General features: G+C 35.7%; 4 protein-coding genes across 5 annotated transcripts; 1 reads left to right on the top strand and 3 right to left on the bottom strand.

Moving 5' to 3' along the window:
• The first annotated feature begins 2,579 nt into the window (after positions 1-2,579).
• On the top strand, positions 2,580-7,356 carry bud13 (BUD13 homolog). The gene is made up of 11 exons (XM_065286894.2): positions 2,580-2,747; positions 3,019-3,112; positions 3,373-3,457; positions 3,598-3,646; positions 3,729-4,120; positions 4,227-4,507; positions 4,586-4,694; positions 4,781-4,919; positions 5,336-5,526; positions 6,655-6,736; positions 7,030-7,356. Exons 1-11 carry the CDS (start codon positions 2,605-2,607, stop codon positions 7,121-7,123), a joined length of 1,659 nt encoding a protein of 552 aa, XP_065142966.1. The 5' UTR covers positions 2,580-2,604; the 3' UTR covers positions 7,124-7,356.
• Positions 7,357-7,477: 121 nt separating this feature from the next.
• LOC135776289 (uncharacterized) lies at positions 7,478-9,156 on the bottom strand. The gene is made up of 5 exons (XM_065286895.2): positions 9,038-9,156; positions 8,546-8,715; positions 8,339-8,461; positions 7,997-8,222; positions 7,478-7,912 (listed from the first exon to the last, which is right to left on the bottom strand). The coding sequence occupies exons 1-5, from the start codon at positions 9,040-9,042 to the stop codon at positions 7,816-7,818; spliced, it is 621 nt and encodes a 206-aa protein (XP_065142967.1). The 5' UTR covers positions 9,043-9,156; the 3' UTR covers positions 7,478-7,815.
• Positions 9,157-12,731: 3,575 nt separating this feature from the next.
• On the bottom strand, positions 12,732-14,887 carry c1qb (complement component 1, q subcomponent, B chain). Of its 2 annotated transcripts, none has more exons than XM_065286896.1 (3): positions 14,731-14,887; positions 14,441-14,621; positions 12,732-13,956 (listed from the first exon to the last, which is right to left on the bottom strand). In XM_065286896.1, exons 2-3 carry the CDS (start codon positions 14,604-14,606, stop codon positions 13,409-13,411), a joined length of 714 nt encoding a protein of 237 aa, XP_065142968.1. In that variant the 5' UTR covers positions 14,607-14,621; positions 14,731-14,887; the 3' UTR covers positions 12,732-13,408. The 2 variants fall into 2 exon arrangements, with proteins under 2 accessions (XP_065142968.1, XP_065142969.1); XM_065286897.1 differs by having other exon boundaries at positions 14,441-14,618; positions 14,731-14,885.
• A 996-nt stretch (positions 14,888-15,883) lies between these two features.
• Positions 15,884-17,216, bottom strand: c1qc (complement component 1, q subcomponent, C chain). Its single transcript, XM_065286898.2, has 2 exons — positions 16,980-17,216; positions 15,884-16,577 (listed from the first exon to the last, which is right to left on the bottom strand). The coding sequence occupies exons 1-2, from the start codon at positions 17,146-17,148 to the stop codon at positions 16,015-16,017; spliced, it is 732 nt and encodes a 243-aa protein (XP_065142970.1). The 5' UTR covers positions 17,149-17,216; the 3' UTR covers positions 15,884-16,014.
• Between the last annotated feature and the right edge of the window lie 967 nt (positions 17,217-18,183).

Genomic DNA, 18,183 nt, shown 5'->3' on the forward strand with positions numbered 1-18,183 from the left:
CTATGGAATTGTTTATATAGCAAAGTCCAAATAAATATATAAATTATTTTAACTGGTTAATAGTCAATAGTAGTTGTATAAGGTATAGGAGATGGTTACCTCTGATATTTCTCCAGCAGTCGCTGTTTACGAACCTCTTGAAATCAGGTTTATAAGCAGTGCGATCAAGGTGTGTCCAAATGGGTAGGTGTTCAGTTATTTTTTTTCCTGACCTTTAAAGGTCACCCTATGTCATTGTGTTACAATTTAACTCTAGACGGTATAATATCATTGAGCAGTGAGTAGGATTACATGTACACTGCAGTGCCTAATTCCTTATATGAAAACGTATATAGTTTTTTTAAGGCCTTTTCACAAAATAATAATGTTACAAGGTATTTAATGTTTTTTCAGCTAAATTTGAACAATAAAACAACCCAAGATATCAATGAGAGCTAGCAAAGGAAAACTTTAGCTTAAGTCTCCTGTATCTCAGATACTTCTCCTAAGAAAAAGACCCAGATATCTCACAAATGTCTCCAGAAAATAATCTCAGCAATGGTATAAATTGACCTGAGATGTGCCACATTAGGAGATATGAGATTAAGTTGATACTTAAATGAAACAAAAACGAATTGAATTAAATGTATGTATATAAATTCAGTATTGTGATGTCAAATGTCATTCACATATGAATGGTATTTAATTGGGATAAACTTTAATGATGACACACATTACAATACATGAACCACACAACATAATTTGCAATGCTCTTTATATACACAACCCATTCATTCCTCATTATAGACAATGGCTCTGATTCATTCAAAATCTGGGGGGGGGGTCACGTAGGCAAAATCATTCAGATCATTAACCTATGATCTTTACATTGAAAGATGTTAGGAGACAATCTTCACTTTTCCAATATTAACACTTTGTTTCAAATCACACCGGGCAAGCACAAAGTAATCTGCATTATCACTATATTTTTTCTTCTTCCTTTTTTAAAATGTTTCATCAAATATTGCCTAGATTTGATTATCATCTCATTCTTCAAAACTTGTAAACATTCCCTGTTACTCACCTCTCAGGTAGATTAGCGCATAAAATGTATCTTAATCAAACTTTACACAATAATAAAACAACCCGTGTAATAATTTTTTCTAGAGAATTTATAAAGAAAGATTCTTATCAGTTTTGAGTTCAAGGTACAATTGTTTTGATGTTGGTTATTTGTCCAGTGACATACAGTTCACTACTATGTTCGATTCGAGAAACCTAATCAATCACAACTGTATATATATGGTATATACAACTATATAGTATATAAGAGTATACAGTATGTATGCATATAAAAGTTAAAGTGTCACATTGTATAGTACTTTTTATACAATGCTTAAAGCATGCATCCTCACAAGAAACATGAAGAAAAAGTAGAAATATATAGTATAGCATTATTCCAAATTTTATTGTGCTTAATGGATTATAATCTAATGAAATGGTATATCAATTTGAAAAAAAACTAGTGATTAAAAAGCCCTCAATGGCCCTAAATGAGAAAAAAATACATAGAGCAGGAGTTTGACATTACATAAGGAATTTGCAATAAAACCATGAACAGCTGAGTGAAAAGCATGGTTGTATCAACATTATTAAAACATCATTAAGGCATAGAGAAATTGCAAAACTATATTAACAGAATTTACTAAACTTTAAGCTAAGCTAATGTCAGTAGTTTCCCAGTTAGCAATACAACAGCAACATCAGCAATGAACCAAAACTATACTTGTGGAGAAGAAGAGTTACAGTTACAATATAAAAACATTCAGACATTCAGATATATTTTTTGAATAAAGCACATTTTTTTCATAATTTTGTGACTGCATTGCAGGACCCCATTTTGCCCACTTTTCGTGTCATGTCTGAACGGTTTCAGCGCCTCGTGAGGTTCTGCTGTGTTTTACTCTCAGAGTTCTTTAGATGAACGGAGGAGGGCAGCAATACACCATTGAAGCGTCTAAGCTGCCGCCAATTATACAAGAAGAAGAAGAAGAAGAAGAAGAAGAAGAAGAAGAAGAAGAAGAAGAAGAAGAAGAAGAAGAAGAAGAAGAAGAAGAAGGTTCTGCTGTGTGCTTTTTGTCTCATTTTTATTCAGAAATGTCATATATGAAGTACAAGTATCATACAAAGTGTATTAACAATACATCCAAAGTCATCTCAAGAGAAGAGAAACAGAAAAAAGGAAAAGAGAAATAAATAAATAAATCATCAATAAAAATAATAATAAAATAAAAATAAAAATAATTACATTCCAAAACAAGTATTAATTACAGTACACGAAAGATCTCATCATATTTCTTAAAAAAATAAATATTTTTTTTCTATTAATTAGTCTTAATGATTTAATTAAATGTTCTACTTCACACAAGAAATCTATAAAATTAGGTATTTTCTTAAGAAATCTTTGTTTGTGAAAATAGAATTTTGCTACAAGGATAAGAAAGTTAACAGTTGATTCTAAAGATTTGTGGTGATTTTCAAAAAAAAAAAAAAAAAAAACATCCTTAATGTGTAAGCTTTTTGTCCCTTTACAGCATCCATTCCCTGTCATATTACGTAAACAAGATGGCGGCTCCCACAGGCGTTAGCAAAGGTGCTGCGCTCACCAAAGCAGACTACTTAAAACGATATTTATCAAACGATGAAAGCGGCAAGAAGTCTAAAGAGAAGAAGATTAAGAAGAAACGACCAAAACCCACAGGGAGAGGGTAAAAACAATCAGTTACACGTAACAGAAATGCTAAACCGAATGAAAACCGTGCAGTCTCCACGGCAACCATCGAATATAATGAATTTATGGCCGAGTATCTATCTAGTAAGCTATCTGCTCAGGTCATCCAAAATGAATCGTTCAAACGCGTCTTAAAATGTTCCTTATTGTTTGTAGAGACAGCCAATGTGTAACCAACTTCGATCCTTGCTCTCAGCCCAGTGTAAACTATGTAACGTATAGCCATGTTCATATTTTTATAAATACAGGATGAAAATTGTGGACGATGACATTGATTGGAGACAACTGGCTGTTAACGACGCAGAGAATAACAAAGAGGAAGACGACGAGGAAGCGCCTGTGGTGTGTGAATGAATACTGTACTATAACTGTTCCTTACTTTACACTGGTTAGCTCATTTTACTACCACATAAAGCATAGCAGAAATACGCAATTGAGTTGTATTGTGTACTAGTAAAACAAGATACTGTGGTGTAAATATCGTATTAATAGTGTCTGAACCCTTTACTGTGTCAAAGTATTATCACAGAGATTTCTGTAAATGACTGATGTCATAAAATATGTTTATTTTAGTTTATTAATGTTATACAAATTAAATTTAGATTGCAGAAGTGATAGACGAACGCCCAGATGAGGTTAAGCAACTTGAAGTATTCCGAACAGGCAACAAGTGGAAAGTGATGGGTGGTAAGTCCTACACACATTTTAATGCATTATCCTACTTTCTTGTTGTCCAAATACTCTGTGTGCGTGTGTGTATTTAAACACACATGCCTTTATATGTACAATTAGACAGAGTACTAAATGTTTTCATTCTCATATTGTAGCAACAGAGGAAGATTCCCAAGAAACTGAGGACTCAAAACTAAATAGAAGGTAAATATTTTTTAACTTTCTAATTTACACTCTTTTAATAATAGAGTGATTACTATAATGTAATGTTTGTTCATTTATTTAGCCCAGATGCTGACAGAGGTAGAATACGACACGACTCAGAAACTTCTCCTGTACAGAGGACACGCCATGATTCGCCTGAGCATTCACCCAAGAGGCTTCGCCATGACTCGCCGGATCTCTCACCTCAGAGAAGCGGTCGCCACGACTCACCAGATCCCTCACCTAAGAGAAGACATCAAAACGATTCACCAGATCTTTCACCGAAAAGACAAGGTCGCCACGACTCACCAGATCTCTCACCTAAAAGACGAGCTCGCCGTGACTCACCAGATCTCTCGCCTAAGAGAGACCGAACAAAGAACAAAAACAGACGACATGACTCCTCATCGCCTTCCCCTCCAAGAAAGAGCAACAAGGGCTCACCTTCCAGAATTCAGAGGCAGCACAATAAAGGTATGAAAATACATCCATCAGTGCATTTATATATTTCCGTCTATCCTGTATATCCTATTCAATTCCCTGTTGGTAAGCACAAGACATTAAACATTTGCTGTGTCAGACTCCCCACATAGAGAAAGGACAAAAGCTGGTGATCTTTCACCTCCCAGGAGACGGGCCCGAACAGGCAAAAGCTCAGACTCGGACCAGTCACCTCCACGGAGGCGTCCCCATCGGAGACCAGATGCGGCTTCTGATCTCTCTCCACCAAGAAAGAGAGGCCAGATTGGTAGAGGTTCAGATTCGGATCTCTCTCCTCCCAGGAAGAAGCCACAGGGAGGCCGTGGATCTGATTCAGATCTGTCTCCACCACGAAGGACACGCTCACCTGATAGACAGACAGTAAGTTCAGAGATCTTTCATATGCAGTACAATACCAGATATGCAAGCAAAGATCTAACTTTACATCTTTGCTTTCAGGGCCCTCGAATGTTATCAGGTGGAGCTGCTGGGCTAGTCTCTGTAGATATCCTCAGGAAAGAGCAGGAAGACATTCGCAGAAGGGAAAAACGCAACCAGCCTCTAGAAGGTCTTAAGAATAGGCATTGGAAATTTTGTGGACAAGAAAGTAACGTTTATGTTGGCTTTTAACATATTTGATGCTGTGGTTTTCAGAGGAATCCAGAAATGCACAGACCACCTTCAGAGATAAGGCAGGTAAGGTACGTGACCTGGAGTCGGAGCGAGCCGAGAAAAGAAGAAAAGCTGGAGAGAAGGCGGAGAAGGATGAGAAATATGCACAGTGGGGAAAAGGGTGAGGACTATTTTAATATAATCAACTGTGTTTGGGTTTAGACACATCAGTACCACTACATTAATACAAGTACACTCAAAACCAAAAATGTTGTACTCATTTACTCACCTGCATATTGTTCCATATGAACTTTCTTTCATCTGCTGAAGACTAAAGAGAAAAGCTTACATGTCTGAACTGAATTTAGATAAAATGGATACAGTTGGGATCAAGTATTGAAACCCTATTAATTTTGAGACATTATTTAAAGTAAATTATTTTTTTGTCCCAAAATGAGTTTGGAACAGCTAAAGGGTGTGTAAATGATTAAAGAATTTTCATTTTGGGGGATGAATAATCACTTTTTATTTATGAAAGTCTGTGAATTGTTACTAGATTTGCCATTTTAATTGTTTTCTATTGTACTCTTCTTGCAGGCTTGCACAGGGTGAAATGCAGCAGCAGAATTTGGCAGAAGCCATTCGGGAGGCTGAGAAGCCGCTAGCACGACACATTGATGATGAAGACCTGGATCGCATGCTGAGGGAGCAAGAAAGGGAGGGAGACCCTATGGCTGCCATGCTTCGCAAGAAGAAAGAGAAAACTGCCAAATTAAAGGGAATAAAAGGTGACATTTAGCTAATAATTGTATCTGTTATTTTCATTATGTATTTTAATGTGGATTAACATAGTCAAGAATCACCCACGTTAAGACAAAATAAGATCATCCGACTGGCAATGCAATATGTATTATTACAGTTAGAAGTGTTTAAAGGGGACATTTCACAATAATTTTTAAGATTTAGAATAAATCTTTTGTGTCCCCAGACCCCAGTGTGCATATCAGAAGTTTTAGCTCAAAATACCATATAGATTATTTATTATAGCATGTTACAATTGCCACAATGTAGGTGCAAGCAAAAATGTGCCGTTTTTGGGTGTGTCCTTTTAAATGCTAAAATCTGTATTAAATCGCAGTGTTGTGGTTGGATAGTTCAGATTAAGGGGCGGTTTTATCCCATTTTGACATCCCAAGGAGAGACAAATTTTAATGACCTATTTTTTCACATGCTTGCAGAGAATGGTTTAACTGGGTTGTTCTTTATCACGTTTTTTAGGTTGATAGAAGCACTGGGCACCCAATTATAGCACTTAAAGCAACACTAAAGAGTTTTTTTACCTTAAAATAACGTTTCCAAAAAAGTTTCAGTGGTTCATCCACTCGAAACAGCGTGAAAGGCACTTTCACATTCGCTTTGCAGCCCTCTGTCGGCCAAAACCGCACTAAAGAAGTTTCCAACCGTCGGGTCGTGGCCCTGTAGTTCGTGTGAAAACTACAAAAACTTGCTTTACGGCAGACCTACAATCCAATCAGAGCCAGCTATGCTGCAGTATTTACGACAGTGGTAATGGACAATTCCACTTCTAACCTGTAGGGGGAGCAAAGAGCAAAAACTCTTTAGTGTTGCTTTAAACATGGAAAAAGTCAGATTTTCATGATATGTCCCCTTTAAATGTTTGCATACTGTTTTTCTGAAATAGTCTTTATGGTCAAGAAAAACTAGTTTAAGCATATATCCTTCACATTTGTCTTTAAAAAGCACTGATGCATATACAGCAAAATTTTAAATAAGCGGAATGTAGTTTTTGTTTATTTGCTGCTTAGTGCAACTAAGTTTGCAGATATTGGCAAATAAAAAAAAGTTTTTCGTCAAAAATAAAGTACTAAAGTTGTTCTTTAATGTTTTATCATCAGCAAAACCTGTTTACAAGGGACCCCTTCCACCTCCAAATCGCTTTAACATTATGCCAGGGTATCGCTGGGATGGAGTGGATAGGTAAGAGATTTGAATTGATCAACAACAATTTATAATGAAAGAGAGTTCTTTCTTATGTTTAACACAAAAGAAAATATTTTGATAAATGATGGTAAGCACACAGTTGCAGGTTGCCCGTAAACTGTGTGATTACTATCATTTATCAAAATAACTTTGATCAACTGAAGAAAGAAACTTATATGAATAAATAATTATGAAAAATATTTTTAACTAGCCCTTTAATGTTGCCTACATGTCAAAAGCAAATGCTTAAATTTATTCCATTTCAAAACATTTCTCCGATAAACCTTCAGGTCCAACGGTTTCGAACAAAAGCGCTTCTCCAGGATCGCTGATAAGAAAGCTGTACAAGAGATGGCATACAAGTGGAGTGTGGAGGACATGTAAATGTACGTGGAGATCCAGAACTATGTAGATATTGTTGATGTAAAAACTGTCCACTGATGGCATGTCTGACATCAGTATTGTTTCAACTACACTTGAACACAATGAATATATTAGTGGAGCTTCTTTTATGTGATATTGTAAATCAGGATCATACAGAAAGATGTTTTGTTTGTGGTTCAATGGTGTATAAGAAACATGCTTTGCTTATTGAACTTATTAAATGTTACTTTTTTTATACAAAGCTGTTTCGTATTCCTTTTTTAGAAAATGGCATTTTACATCTTAATAAATATGATTATATTGATATATAGACACATGATGATGTAGATATATACTAAAAAAGAGACTAATACGATAAAAGGTAGAATTAGAACAACACTAATATAGAGACCCAATAAATGAAGCTATACATTCTTCTTATTATTTTTTTTATTATGGAATTAAAACTTCTCACTTAAAAAATCTCACTTTTCATCCAACAGTATCAATTGTTTCTGTTTTGCTTAGAAGCTGACAATTACAGCAGAAAAATACCAGTTAAAAAACTATATTTTGTATTTATAAAATGTATAAATGCAAAGAGAAAATATATTTTTTATTATCATTACATGCATCCTTCTTATGTAAAGCAGACATATTTAAAATCCACCTGTGTTCTTTCAAGCGGACTAATATTGTAGTTATTTGTTCAATTATTCTGTTATTTTAATCAAGGCAGGGAACGGGCGAGCGTGCACAATGACGTCCCATCCTGGGTAGGCCTCTCTTTGAACTGTTCTGAATTCTGCTCTGTAGAACACAGAATAATTTTATTATAACTTCAGCTACAGATGTTCAGTAAAACTAAATGAAGCCGTTAATTGTAATACTTGCCTCAGTGCAGTATTAATAGCTAGGTTGTCAGGATGAGGTACGACCTGATTTCTCCTGAAATACTTTTTCTTGGGTGCTGGAAAGTCATGCTGGTAAAGAGAAGATCTTTGTTCTTCAACACTCATCTCCTTTCTGACAGGTGCCTTATTTTGCCACACAATAGGAGTTCCATCTAATGTGTAAGCTGGGAAATCTTCCCTATTTGTTGTAATGAAGCTTTGGTCACCTGAAAGTAAGTTTTTAAACAGCAACTGATTTATAGATCTCCTAAACAAATATGGTTTATGTATATCTCATGCAAAGAGACTTATTAATAATATTTAAATGATACTGCACTCATACCATCCAGAGTTAGACTGCACTGAAGAATCTTCTTTGGTTCTAACTTTGGGCAGGTTTTGGGTCCAAACGCACTTTCTGTTGTGGTTACCATCTTTTCTCTCTTTCCTGGATAGAGCAATAAACCTAGAAAGACGCCAGCAGTTGTTTTTTCCTTGAAGAATGTATTGTGTGGTGTATAGAGAGAAATTAAGTCAAAATCTTGTTTACCTGCCAAAGAAGGAAGTTCACCCAGCATTGGAAAGGCTTGTGGGTGTTTTGTGGCTCTTTGATTATTTTTAAGAAGCATCACATTTGTTTGACGGTGATGACTGAATGGCAATCTTAGATTTGGTCTCCTTATGCTGTTTGAGTTCTCATGAGCAGTCATTTTTGATTCACTGTTAAGCCCAAAACATGATTTTCAGTTTTAAAAATGCTTTTTATTAAAAAACAAATCCGTTTATTTTTGTCAACAAGTGCAATAATGCTTACATTTTAAGGAGTTTGAAAAAAATGTGACATAACAGACAGTATTAAATCACTCAAAAATATGCGAATGAGACAATTCTACTGATCTGATTGGCTCAACTGGATCTGTTTTCCAAAGCAATGTACCATAGTAACCTCTAAATGTTGAAATTTAAATATGCATATTCATTGTCATTTCATTTAATAGAGAGCAGTTTCACTTTCAATCAAAAGTATTTGTTTGATACTCACCTCATGCAGGTTTTTCTCCCATAAATTAAATTTCCGAGCAGTTCAGGAGCTGCTTATTTATCACATTCTTGCGGTACAGTGGCTTGTTTGGGACCTGCTGTTACACTCAGTTAGTGCCTGTTGCTATGGCTTCTCTATTCTTTATAGAAAGCCTGGAGCTTGATGGACTCAGGTCAAGAACAATGAGTCTCAGTAATGAATACTGAAGACTGACGTTATAGGTTTTGTATAACAAATTCTGTTTTACATTCTCAATACATTTTATATAATACTATATGGCCCTATAAGTATTGGAACAGACAGACATTTTGTGTTATTTTAGCTGTTACCAAAACTTATTTCAGTTTACAGTCATATAATGAATATTGGCTTAAAGTTCACACACAGGTTTATGTAGAAGGTATTCACATCCAAATTGAATGAAAGGTTTAGGAATTCAGCTGTTTAATATGTAGCTCCTCCATTTTAAAGAGGTCAAAAGTAATGGGAAAGTTGACCTAAAAGCTGTGTTATGGACAGGTATTGTTTATTTGTTGAATAATTTCCTCATGAATGACAGATGTTAAAGGTCTAGAGTTCATTTTAAGTGTGGCATTTGTTAAGTGTGGCATCTTTTTTATACATATATATATATATATTTTAAAGTCACCTATGGACAAGTGTTGCAAAATAGCACTTGTGCTAAAACACTCAAACAATGCATCTGGTTTGTCCAAGGTAATTGCTATGTCCATATCAAATAAAATAGGATAACAGTGGTTGTGGAAAAACCCCTTTACAATGTCTGGGAAACCATGCATGTTTCCCATGCACTGTAAAGGGGTTTTTCTTTCATTGTGGAGAGGTTAATGCGTTCATCCACCGTTGTTGCCTTATATGGACTTCCAGGATCTTTTGTTGTTGCTGAGCTCACCTGTGCATTTGTTTTTTCTCAGAATCTACCAAATGTGGTCTGTATCACTTGCATGGAGATCTCCCTGAACCACATGATATAGGTTCAGAGCCACAGCTTCCAAATGCAAATGCCACACGTAAAATCAACTCCAAAGTCCATATATATATACAACACTGTGTAAAATCTTATGCCACCATGCTACCATCAGATGTGTTGTTATATAATTATTTCTCAGTCTCTTTATTAGAATACAACCTGAAAATACAGGAAATATGGATGTAGTATTAAGAACAGTATAAAAGTAGAAGCTGAAGTGTCATGAATTTAGTGTAAACTCCCCTTCCACTTGAGCAATAGCAGGCAGCTGCAGGATCCCTTAAACCTAAATGAAATTATTTATTTCTAATTCTAATCAAATGACTTCAGGACATCAGTCTCCTCAAAAAAGATGTGTTTCGTGCAAAGAGGTCACACTAAATACTGACTGATTTAATTCTGAAAATTGTTTTGTTTTTAATTTTGTGCACATATTTCCTGTATTTTCTGTTTGTATCTTAATAAAAAGAGTGAAAAATAAATATGGATGGACATACAGTATAGGGCCCTATTTTAATGATCTAAGCGCATTCACTGTAAAAAACAAAAAAACGTAGAAATTGTAGCTGGGTTGCCAGTAACTTACCGTAGATTTAAATTTATGTTTTTTTACTGGCAACATTTTGTTCAAAGTTAAATGAACATTAAACATTTAATCTTTGTCTTTACAGACTTAAAAAAAACAGCATCAAGCAAAACATTCTGGGAAACAAAATCTGAAGCAAAAAACAAAAAAAGGTTGATGATGATTTCTGGTTCCTAGAATGCTTTGCATGAGGCTGTTATTGTATAGTTTTATTCTGTAAAGATAAAGACTTGTTAATATTTAAAATTTATTTAACCTTGAACAAACTCTTGCCAGTAAATAACATAAATTTAAATCTACGGTAAATTACCGGCAACCCAGTTGCAATAACATTGTAATTTCTACTGAATTTTTTTACAGTGTAAAGCGCATGGTGCGCGGTCTGAACGGGCGAGTCCGATTCCACTTTTGCTAATTTAACGACGGGAAAAATGGTTTGTGCGCCAAGCACAGGGTCGAAAATGGTTGTTCATATTCTTGTAATGACAATTACAAAGCGGACTTTGTAAACTGAAAATATAAGCCAGTTTAAGATTTAGTTAAATAATTGTGTTGTTTTCACTTGGATTAAAACCTTTAAAAGCCATTTTCTGTTAGTCATTGAAGTAAAAATAGCAGGCTTTTAATTGCTGTAAACATGCAAGAAAAGGGTTGTACTTAAAAATACAAACAAGAGATAAAGAATTTACAAACGTCTGGAGAGCCGTTTCAGCACTCGGACAGCGCCATGTTTTTTTTAAAAGCATTACTTAAAAAGGTTCTCATCTCACCGTATCCACAGATTCGTCATATACAATTAATCCATGGGAAAAAATTTAAAAACATTTTAAAACAGATGCATTTGTTTAAAGCAAAGCATTTACCAGGCTACAGGTGAAGCAGCTCTTTACGCCTTCTAACGTCTCATAATTGGTCCTCATTTATGTCCAGGAGACTCAATAATAATCTTTTACATTTCAATCCTTTAATCTTACATATTTAAAAGCTTTTTTGTGCTGCTGCGCATGTGATTAGCAAATCCGCGGTGTCATCCCGTTTATAGGCACCTTTTTCTAACGCGCTCAATAAATAACAAAAACAATATTGCACCATAGATTTTAGACCAGTGTTTGTTGGTCAATGGCGTAGTCTATTTTAGTTGCCTCAAAATATAAACGCGCCAACACTGCGCCTGAACACAACTCGTTTTCAGACCAGAATGCCCATGGGCGCAACATTGGGTGCAAATGCATTTGCTATTTAAACAACGTGGCACTAAATGTGAACATGATAATTGCGCTGGCTTTAAATTGGCAAAAGACACTTGCGTCGCGCATTGCGTTGATACGGCCCTAAAACTTTGCTAAAACAACAAAGCTGGTGGTTTGGTGGCCTTAGACTTTTGCACAGTACTACTATATCAATTAAGCCTAAAAATACTTCATATACTACAAAATTATTTATATGAACCAAGCGTGCCGCACAAGCCCTGAAAAGTGAAGCCAAAACGTCTTGATCGCCCCCCAGTGACTGGTCCCAGTATAGGTCATAAAGCCAGCCTCCCCATGTTATTCATTGGGACTTGAGACCAACAAAATTTTTTTATTGCACTTCAATTATATTTTTTCTGAAGCTGGTTTCTGTCGTTTACTTTAGTTTTTATCACACTGATGTAAATTCAAATGTTTAAATAAGTTTGTTGTTAGTTAGTTATTTAATGATATAAAAACAGTGGTGTCACGTCATGATTGACAGCTGTGATATCGTGTGATATGCGCATTCTGCGAGAGCGAGGGTGTGGTCTTGATTTCGCGGCTTTACTTCCTGCTCACTACTGTGCAGGACTGGTCCCGAAATCACTACTGCGCAGACTCAAGACCCAAGATGTCAGCGCCATATCGGGACACTGGCGGCTTCACTTTTCACCAATGGAAGAGAGCGAACAGGCGTCGTCCAACTTTTATTACATGCTATGATATGAACTAGGAATGTAAACCAACATACAAAAGAAAATGCACATTTTGTCTAATTTAACTTTTGACTCAATCACTTCCTAAGAAATAGTAGCTTCACTAAGACATTTCACTATACCTTAAAATCAGTATTAAATGTATAGTAAATGAAATCCAGAGACAATATTGTTATAATTTCATTTTAATTAGCACATTACATTTGATTCACAAATGTTTAAGCAACGTTTGACAAATGTGACCCAGTCTGTGAAAACCCAGCTTTTATCAGATTTATTGTTTTGTACATAAATCATCCTACATAATGTAAGGAATTATGATCATGTCGGTCTTGTCTACATCACCAATCCCAGGAAGTAAACTGTTGCCTACAATCCGTGTATGTTTGTTGTAGTCCAAGAAAAGAGATTTACGTTGGAGACGATAATTTGCATCATCGTCTACTTTTGCATATCGTTAACATGTACTAATACACACCAAAGGAAATTTAAAAACGTGAATCTGACAATAGGTGCTCTTTAAAGAGTGGTTTCCCACATGGTTTTAGGTTAATCCTGGATAAGGCCATAGCTATATTAGGACATTTAAGTAGTTTTTACAAACAAACTTTACAAAAAACAGTACAGGTGTGCATCTTGAGACAAATTAATTTGCACTGATTTATCTTAAGATATGTTAGTACAAGGTGTTTTTAAATGAAGGAAGCTCAAACATGCTTTTTAGTCTGGGACTAGGATAAGCCGTGTTTGGGAAACCGCCCCTATAAGAATTTAGACTGCACAGACATGGTCACAAATAATCTAAAGAAGAGTACATAAAAGAGTTTAAATGCATATTTTGTATCACTAATTTGTTGGGAAGAGCAAGAAACCCGTAAAGATGCAGTCACTGTCTCTACTATAGATATAGCTATGCTCTGTGGACTGCACAGACACACTTTCACCTGTCTTTAATGGCAATACCACAGAACCTGAGGACACAGATATTGAACCAGGTTCATCACAAAACCTGACCTTCTCCTCCGCTCCCACCTGAATTTTAAGGCAGCCCTGTGTCCTGAAGGACACATGGTAGCTGATGTAATACATCCCTGCTATTGTTATACGGAAGATGTTATTAGACTGTAACTTATCACTGATATCAGAGATCAGTGAGGTTTCAAAGGTTATTGCTGTGCCAGGATCAACCCAAACTATGGAAGGGCGTCTTTTGTAAGAGAAAACAGAATGCTGGTATACACTGTCTCCCCCTGTAAAATCTCCCCTATCTCCCTTCTGACCCGGAGATCCTGGTTTTCCTGGCATCCCGTCGTCACCCATCAGGCCTGGTCTGCCTGGTAACCCAGCAATTCCAGGTTCTCCTTTTGGTCCAGCCATCGGGACTGCAGCGTCACCTGCAAACATTGCTAATGAAGTCTCCAGAGCCAGTTTTTTATTTTAATTTCATGGTTTACAATATAAAAAGTTTACTTCTTAAAAAAGAGCACTTTTGTTAACAAAAATGGGAATATGTTTGAAATGATGAAGAGTTAAGCAAATAGATTTTACTGCTATTTACTGCATTGTGTCATGGCTATTTCTTCTGTAATTTCAGGCAAGCAACATTTTTAAAAGTCATTAAACTTTTTTTTTTTTCAAAAAAAAAAAAGGTACAAAAGTTGTCGCTGGGACGGGACCTTTAAAAAGTTTCTAATATGTACCATTTTATTATAAATATGTACCCTTGACGTACCAATATGCACAAACGTGTACTTTTTAAAAGGTACCGCCCCAGTGACAACTTTTGTACCTTCTTACCTTTGTTTCTGGGAGTGTAGAAAGTACAGTATAATGAGATGATGGGATTCATCGTGCAGTATTTTACAGATAAAACAATACCTTGATCTCCTTTTTCCCCTTTTGGTCCGTCCTTCCCATTGGCACCATGGGCTCCTGGAATACCTGGTCTTCCTGGAAAACCCCTCACACCATCACACGTTTCTGACACAGAGAGAGCCACCAGCAACAGCAAAATACTAAACTGTATCATGGCATGTGTAGACATGATGATAAACACCTGCTATAAACAGATGAAGAAATGAGACTTTACATTTTAAGGAAAAGAAGTTGAAAATATCACATTTTTTAAAGCAGCCATTGCAAAAAGGTTCATGAGACTTTAATCTTACCGTCTTTAAAGAAAGCTGATGAATGTGTTAAATTGAATGTTTTCCCTCGCTTGTATGAAGGGATCTGAGTTTACTGTCAAATTCAGAAGCGAAGGGTGTTGTGAAATAAAGGAAAGTAACAAAGTGTGGATTCATCATAATTTCCCTGTCTAGATTTAGATTTGATAAAAACAATTTTTTTATTTCACACAATTTCGCGTGTGTTAGCAAGTTTCATATCCCCGTCAGGTTTTTAACCCGCTTGTTTTCTGCAGTGATCTCGGAGGGCTACACCCTATCCCAACATCTCAGGCCATAGAAGCACTTTTGGTTCCCCAAAAAATCTTTCAATCTGGTTCTTAAAAAAAAAAACGTTTCTTCATCTCTTTTCTGAAAAAAAAACAAGCTGCTTAGATTCTTGCAAATCTACCTTTCATAACATTGATATTGTGCATTTTGTTCATCAAAGCAAAGAATGCAAAAGAAGTCCTGCACGAGGTGTGAACTGGTAATCAATATATATAAAAAATCTCCAATGCGCTCGAATGATAAAGAATAAATAAAAAAAATATATTTCACATGGCTTAATCTTTCAAAAACAGGTTACAACTACACCTACGCGTTGCGGCTTACAAGCCTTCGTCTTGTGAGCATATTGTTGTACATATTTTGTTATACTGATAATTTTACCAATATTGTTTGTGACTATTGTTGACAAGTCTTGAAACGCTTTGACATTTTTGTTTTGTTTTGTTGTAATGTGTATTATCTACACTGTCAGAAAAAAGGTTTAAAACCGCACTTTTCTGTCACTGGGGTGGTACCTTCAAAGGTTCAGTTTTATACCTTTTATGGCTATACAACACATTGAAATGTTGTACCTTTTGGGGTACAATATTATACCTTAAGGACCTATTGTGTACCTTCTAAGGACCAATTTTGTACCAGATAAATGTTAGTGGTACAAAACATTTAACTGTACCTTTAAGGGTACAAAATAGGTCCTTAAGGTATAATATTGTAAAGGTACATCATTTCAATGTGTTGTATAGCCATAAAAGGTACAAAACTGATACTTTGAAGGTACCACCCCAGTGACAGAAAAGGTACAGTTTTAAACCTTTTTTTTCTGACAGTGTATTTATATTATATTTTATAACATGAGACCACAAAGGTGATTTAATGAATTTATTGATCAGTAGTCAGACTTTATTGTGCACATGAATTCATACAGTATGAGTAAAAAAATCAATAAGTCTCATTATTCAGCTTAATGTTTTATTTAAAAAAAAACACAAATATTATTTAGCCAGCATGGATCAGAAAGCCTGAGAACACGCTGTCGCCCTCCCCAGATGCAAACATACCATTATAGCTATTTGTCTGTAGCCAAACTTTCTGATCTTTTTTCAGGTAAACAGATAAGCCACCTGAATGCACCTGCTGGCTGTTGGCATGAATATGATCACAGAAATTAGCTAACTTATTTCCATCAAGCATTAGGACTACACACAGATTTTTGTCACGAGAGGAGGCATGAAACACAAAATAATAAAAGCCAGGAATGTGGCAAACGAATTTGCCCTCTGCACTATTGAAATGGTTATTGATATTGGTGAGAGTTTTCCCGAAACGTATTGGAGTCTGGGCATCTGGTGGTGTTCTTGTGCCACGGGATACACTGAATGCAGATTGGAGCTGAGATGGGGTGTTGACAACTTTGCCTGAATCTCCTGGCTCTCCTGGGGGTCCAGGTGGTCCTACTTTGCCGGCCTCCCCGGGGCGACCTCTTTTTCCAGGGCTTCCTATGATTCCAGGCTCTCCTTTCTGTCCTTTTATTGCAGCTTGGTCAGGTTTGAGAGGAATTCCTATTAAGATGCACACACATGCATGTTTTTAAGCCAATAATACCAAAATTATAACCATCTTATCATCATATAGGGGGCTGTCATTATAAAAATTATATGACTTTTGAGGCACCATTCGTGGTTCCTCAAACACATCTGTCAAAGTAACTTACTATTTAAAAATTATAAGACTTTAACTTGCATTTTACAGACAAGGTCACATATTTGTGTGACATTAAAACTGACCCCACATAATGCACATTTCTTAAACAATTTACCACAATTTAAATTTTTGTAAAATGTTTTGTGTTAAAAAGGTAATAAAGTTTATTAAGAAACATCTTTATTACATAAACATAATTTGTGAGACTAAAGCATTGTGAGTTTATTTCATCATTAATAGCCAGAAAGAGTTCATCTTACCTGGATCTCCTTGATCTCCCTTTATACCTTCCCTTCCATCACGTCCAGGAAGCCCATGGTGACCTGGCAAACCAGGTATCCCTGCAGAAGGACAAGTGTCCGTGGAAACCAGAGAGAGGCAGAGAGAAACCCCTATAATGGTCCCAAAACTGATATGACCATCAAACATGTTTGCTGTGTATACAGAAGAAGCACAAACCCTGCACTGAATGTCTTGTGTTCACAGACACATGATGAGCAACTTCATGAAGGCACAAACTGAGTTCCTCTTTTGCAGTGAAACTGGAAACCGTGTTGCACTTATCTAACATATACTGTATATAGTTTATAATGTTTATATTATGGGCACTAATCGGTTTCAGTTAATTAACATATATGATTTTGACAGATGTTTTTTCTTACAGTATATTTAAAGTACACATTTATGTATGTGCATTTCTTGGGAATGTAACCAATAACTTTTGGCATTGTTAGCATCTCTCTGTTAGAGTTTCAGGCTTTTGAAGCTAAAAGGGTGTGAATTATTTATATAAAAAAACATTTACATTGGAGTTTACTCCCTTTAATTCCTCTAAGTCATTACAATATTCTGACTCTTAAAGGGATAGTTCACCCAAAAATTCAAATTCTGTCATCAATTATTCACTCCCATGTTGTTGCAAACCTGTATAGATTTTTTTGTTCTGATGAACACAAGAGAAAAAAATGTGAGAAATATTTGTAACCAAACCGTTCGTGGACCCCATTCACTTCCATAGTAGGAAAAAAGAATACTATGGAAGTGAATGGGGCTCATGAATGGTTTGACTACGGACATATCCAAAATATCTTTCTTTGTGTTCATCAGAACAAAGACATTTATACAGGTTTGTAACATAATGACAGTTAGTAAATGATGACAGAATTGTAATTTTTGGGTGAACTATCCCTTTAAAATGGTTGGGTTCGTGTGGTTTATTTTTTGCATTTTATTGTCTGCCAGGTATCTGACCGTTTAGAAACACACAATGTACAATCTAAAGCTTTATTCACAAAACTTGTAGGACAAGTTTCTCACATTTTATGCCACTTGTTTAGGCAGTAATACTAATGCTTCCCAGGTGAAAAAGTAGTACACTTCCATAGTGTACTTAAAGTGCTTTATTTTTGCACACTAATTTTGCACTAATTCATCTTTAGTACTTCTTAAGATGTTCTTAACATT

This window comes from Paramisgurnus dabryanus, chromosome 18, assembly GCF_030506205.2.
Source record: "Paramisgurnus dabryanus chromosome 18, PD_genome_1.1, whole genome shotgun sequence".
Taxonomy (NCBI): domain Eukaryota; kingdom Metazoa; phylum Chordata; class Actinopteri; order Cypriniformes; family Cobitidae; genus Paramisgurnus; species Paramisgurnus dabryanus.

What these genes read in the sequence shown, in the direction of transcription:
- LOC135776289 (XM_065286895.2), bottom strand. An exon ending in TGAACTTCCTTCTTTGGCAG is followed by an intron (nt 8,462 to 8,545) that starts GTAAACAAGATT and finishes GCGTCTTTCTAG; the next exon opens with GTTTATTGCTCTATCCAGGA. An exon ending in GTGCAGTCTAACTCTGGATG is followed by an intron (nt 8,223 to 8,338) that starts GTATGAGTGCAG and finishes ACTTACTTTCAG; the next exon opens with GTGACCAAAGCTTCATTACA.
- c1qb (XM_065286896.1), bottom strand. Translation starts at nt 14,606, where the DNA reads ATGTCTACACATGCCATGATACAGTTTAGTATTTTGCTGTTGCTGGTG. An exon ending in AGGGGAAAAAGGAGATCAAG is followed by an intron (nt 13,957 to 14,440) that starts GTATTGTTTTAT and finishes CAATGTTTGCAG; the next exon opens with GTGACGCTGCAGTCCCGATG.
- c1qc (XM_065286898.2), bottom strand. Translation starts at nt 17,148, where the DNA reads ATGTTTGATGGTCATATCAGTTTTGGGACCATTATAGGGGTTTCTCTC. An exon ending in GGGAGATCAAGGAGATCCAG is followed by an intron (nt 16,578 to 16,979) that starts GTAAGATGAACT and finishes GCATCTTAATAG; the next exon opens with GAATTCCTCTCAAACCTGAC.
- bud13 (XM_065286894.2), top strand. Translation starts at nt 2,605, where the DNA reads ATGGCGGCTCCCACAGGCGTTAGCAAAGGTGCTGCGCTCACCAAAGCA. An exon ending in TCAGAGGCAGCACAATAAAG is followed by an intron (nt 4,121 to 4,226) that starts GTATGAAAATAC and finishes TTGCTGTGTCAG; the next exon opens with ACTCCCCACATAGAGAAAGG. An exon ending in ACGCAACCAGCCTCTAGAAG is followed by an intron (nt 4,695 to 4,780) that starts GTCTTAAGAATA and finishes TGTGGTTTTCAG; the next exon opens with AGGAATCCAGAAATGCACAG.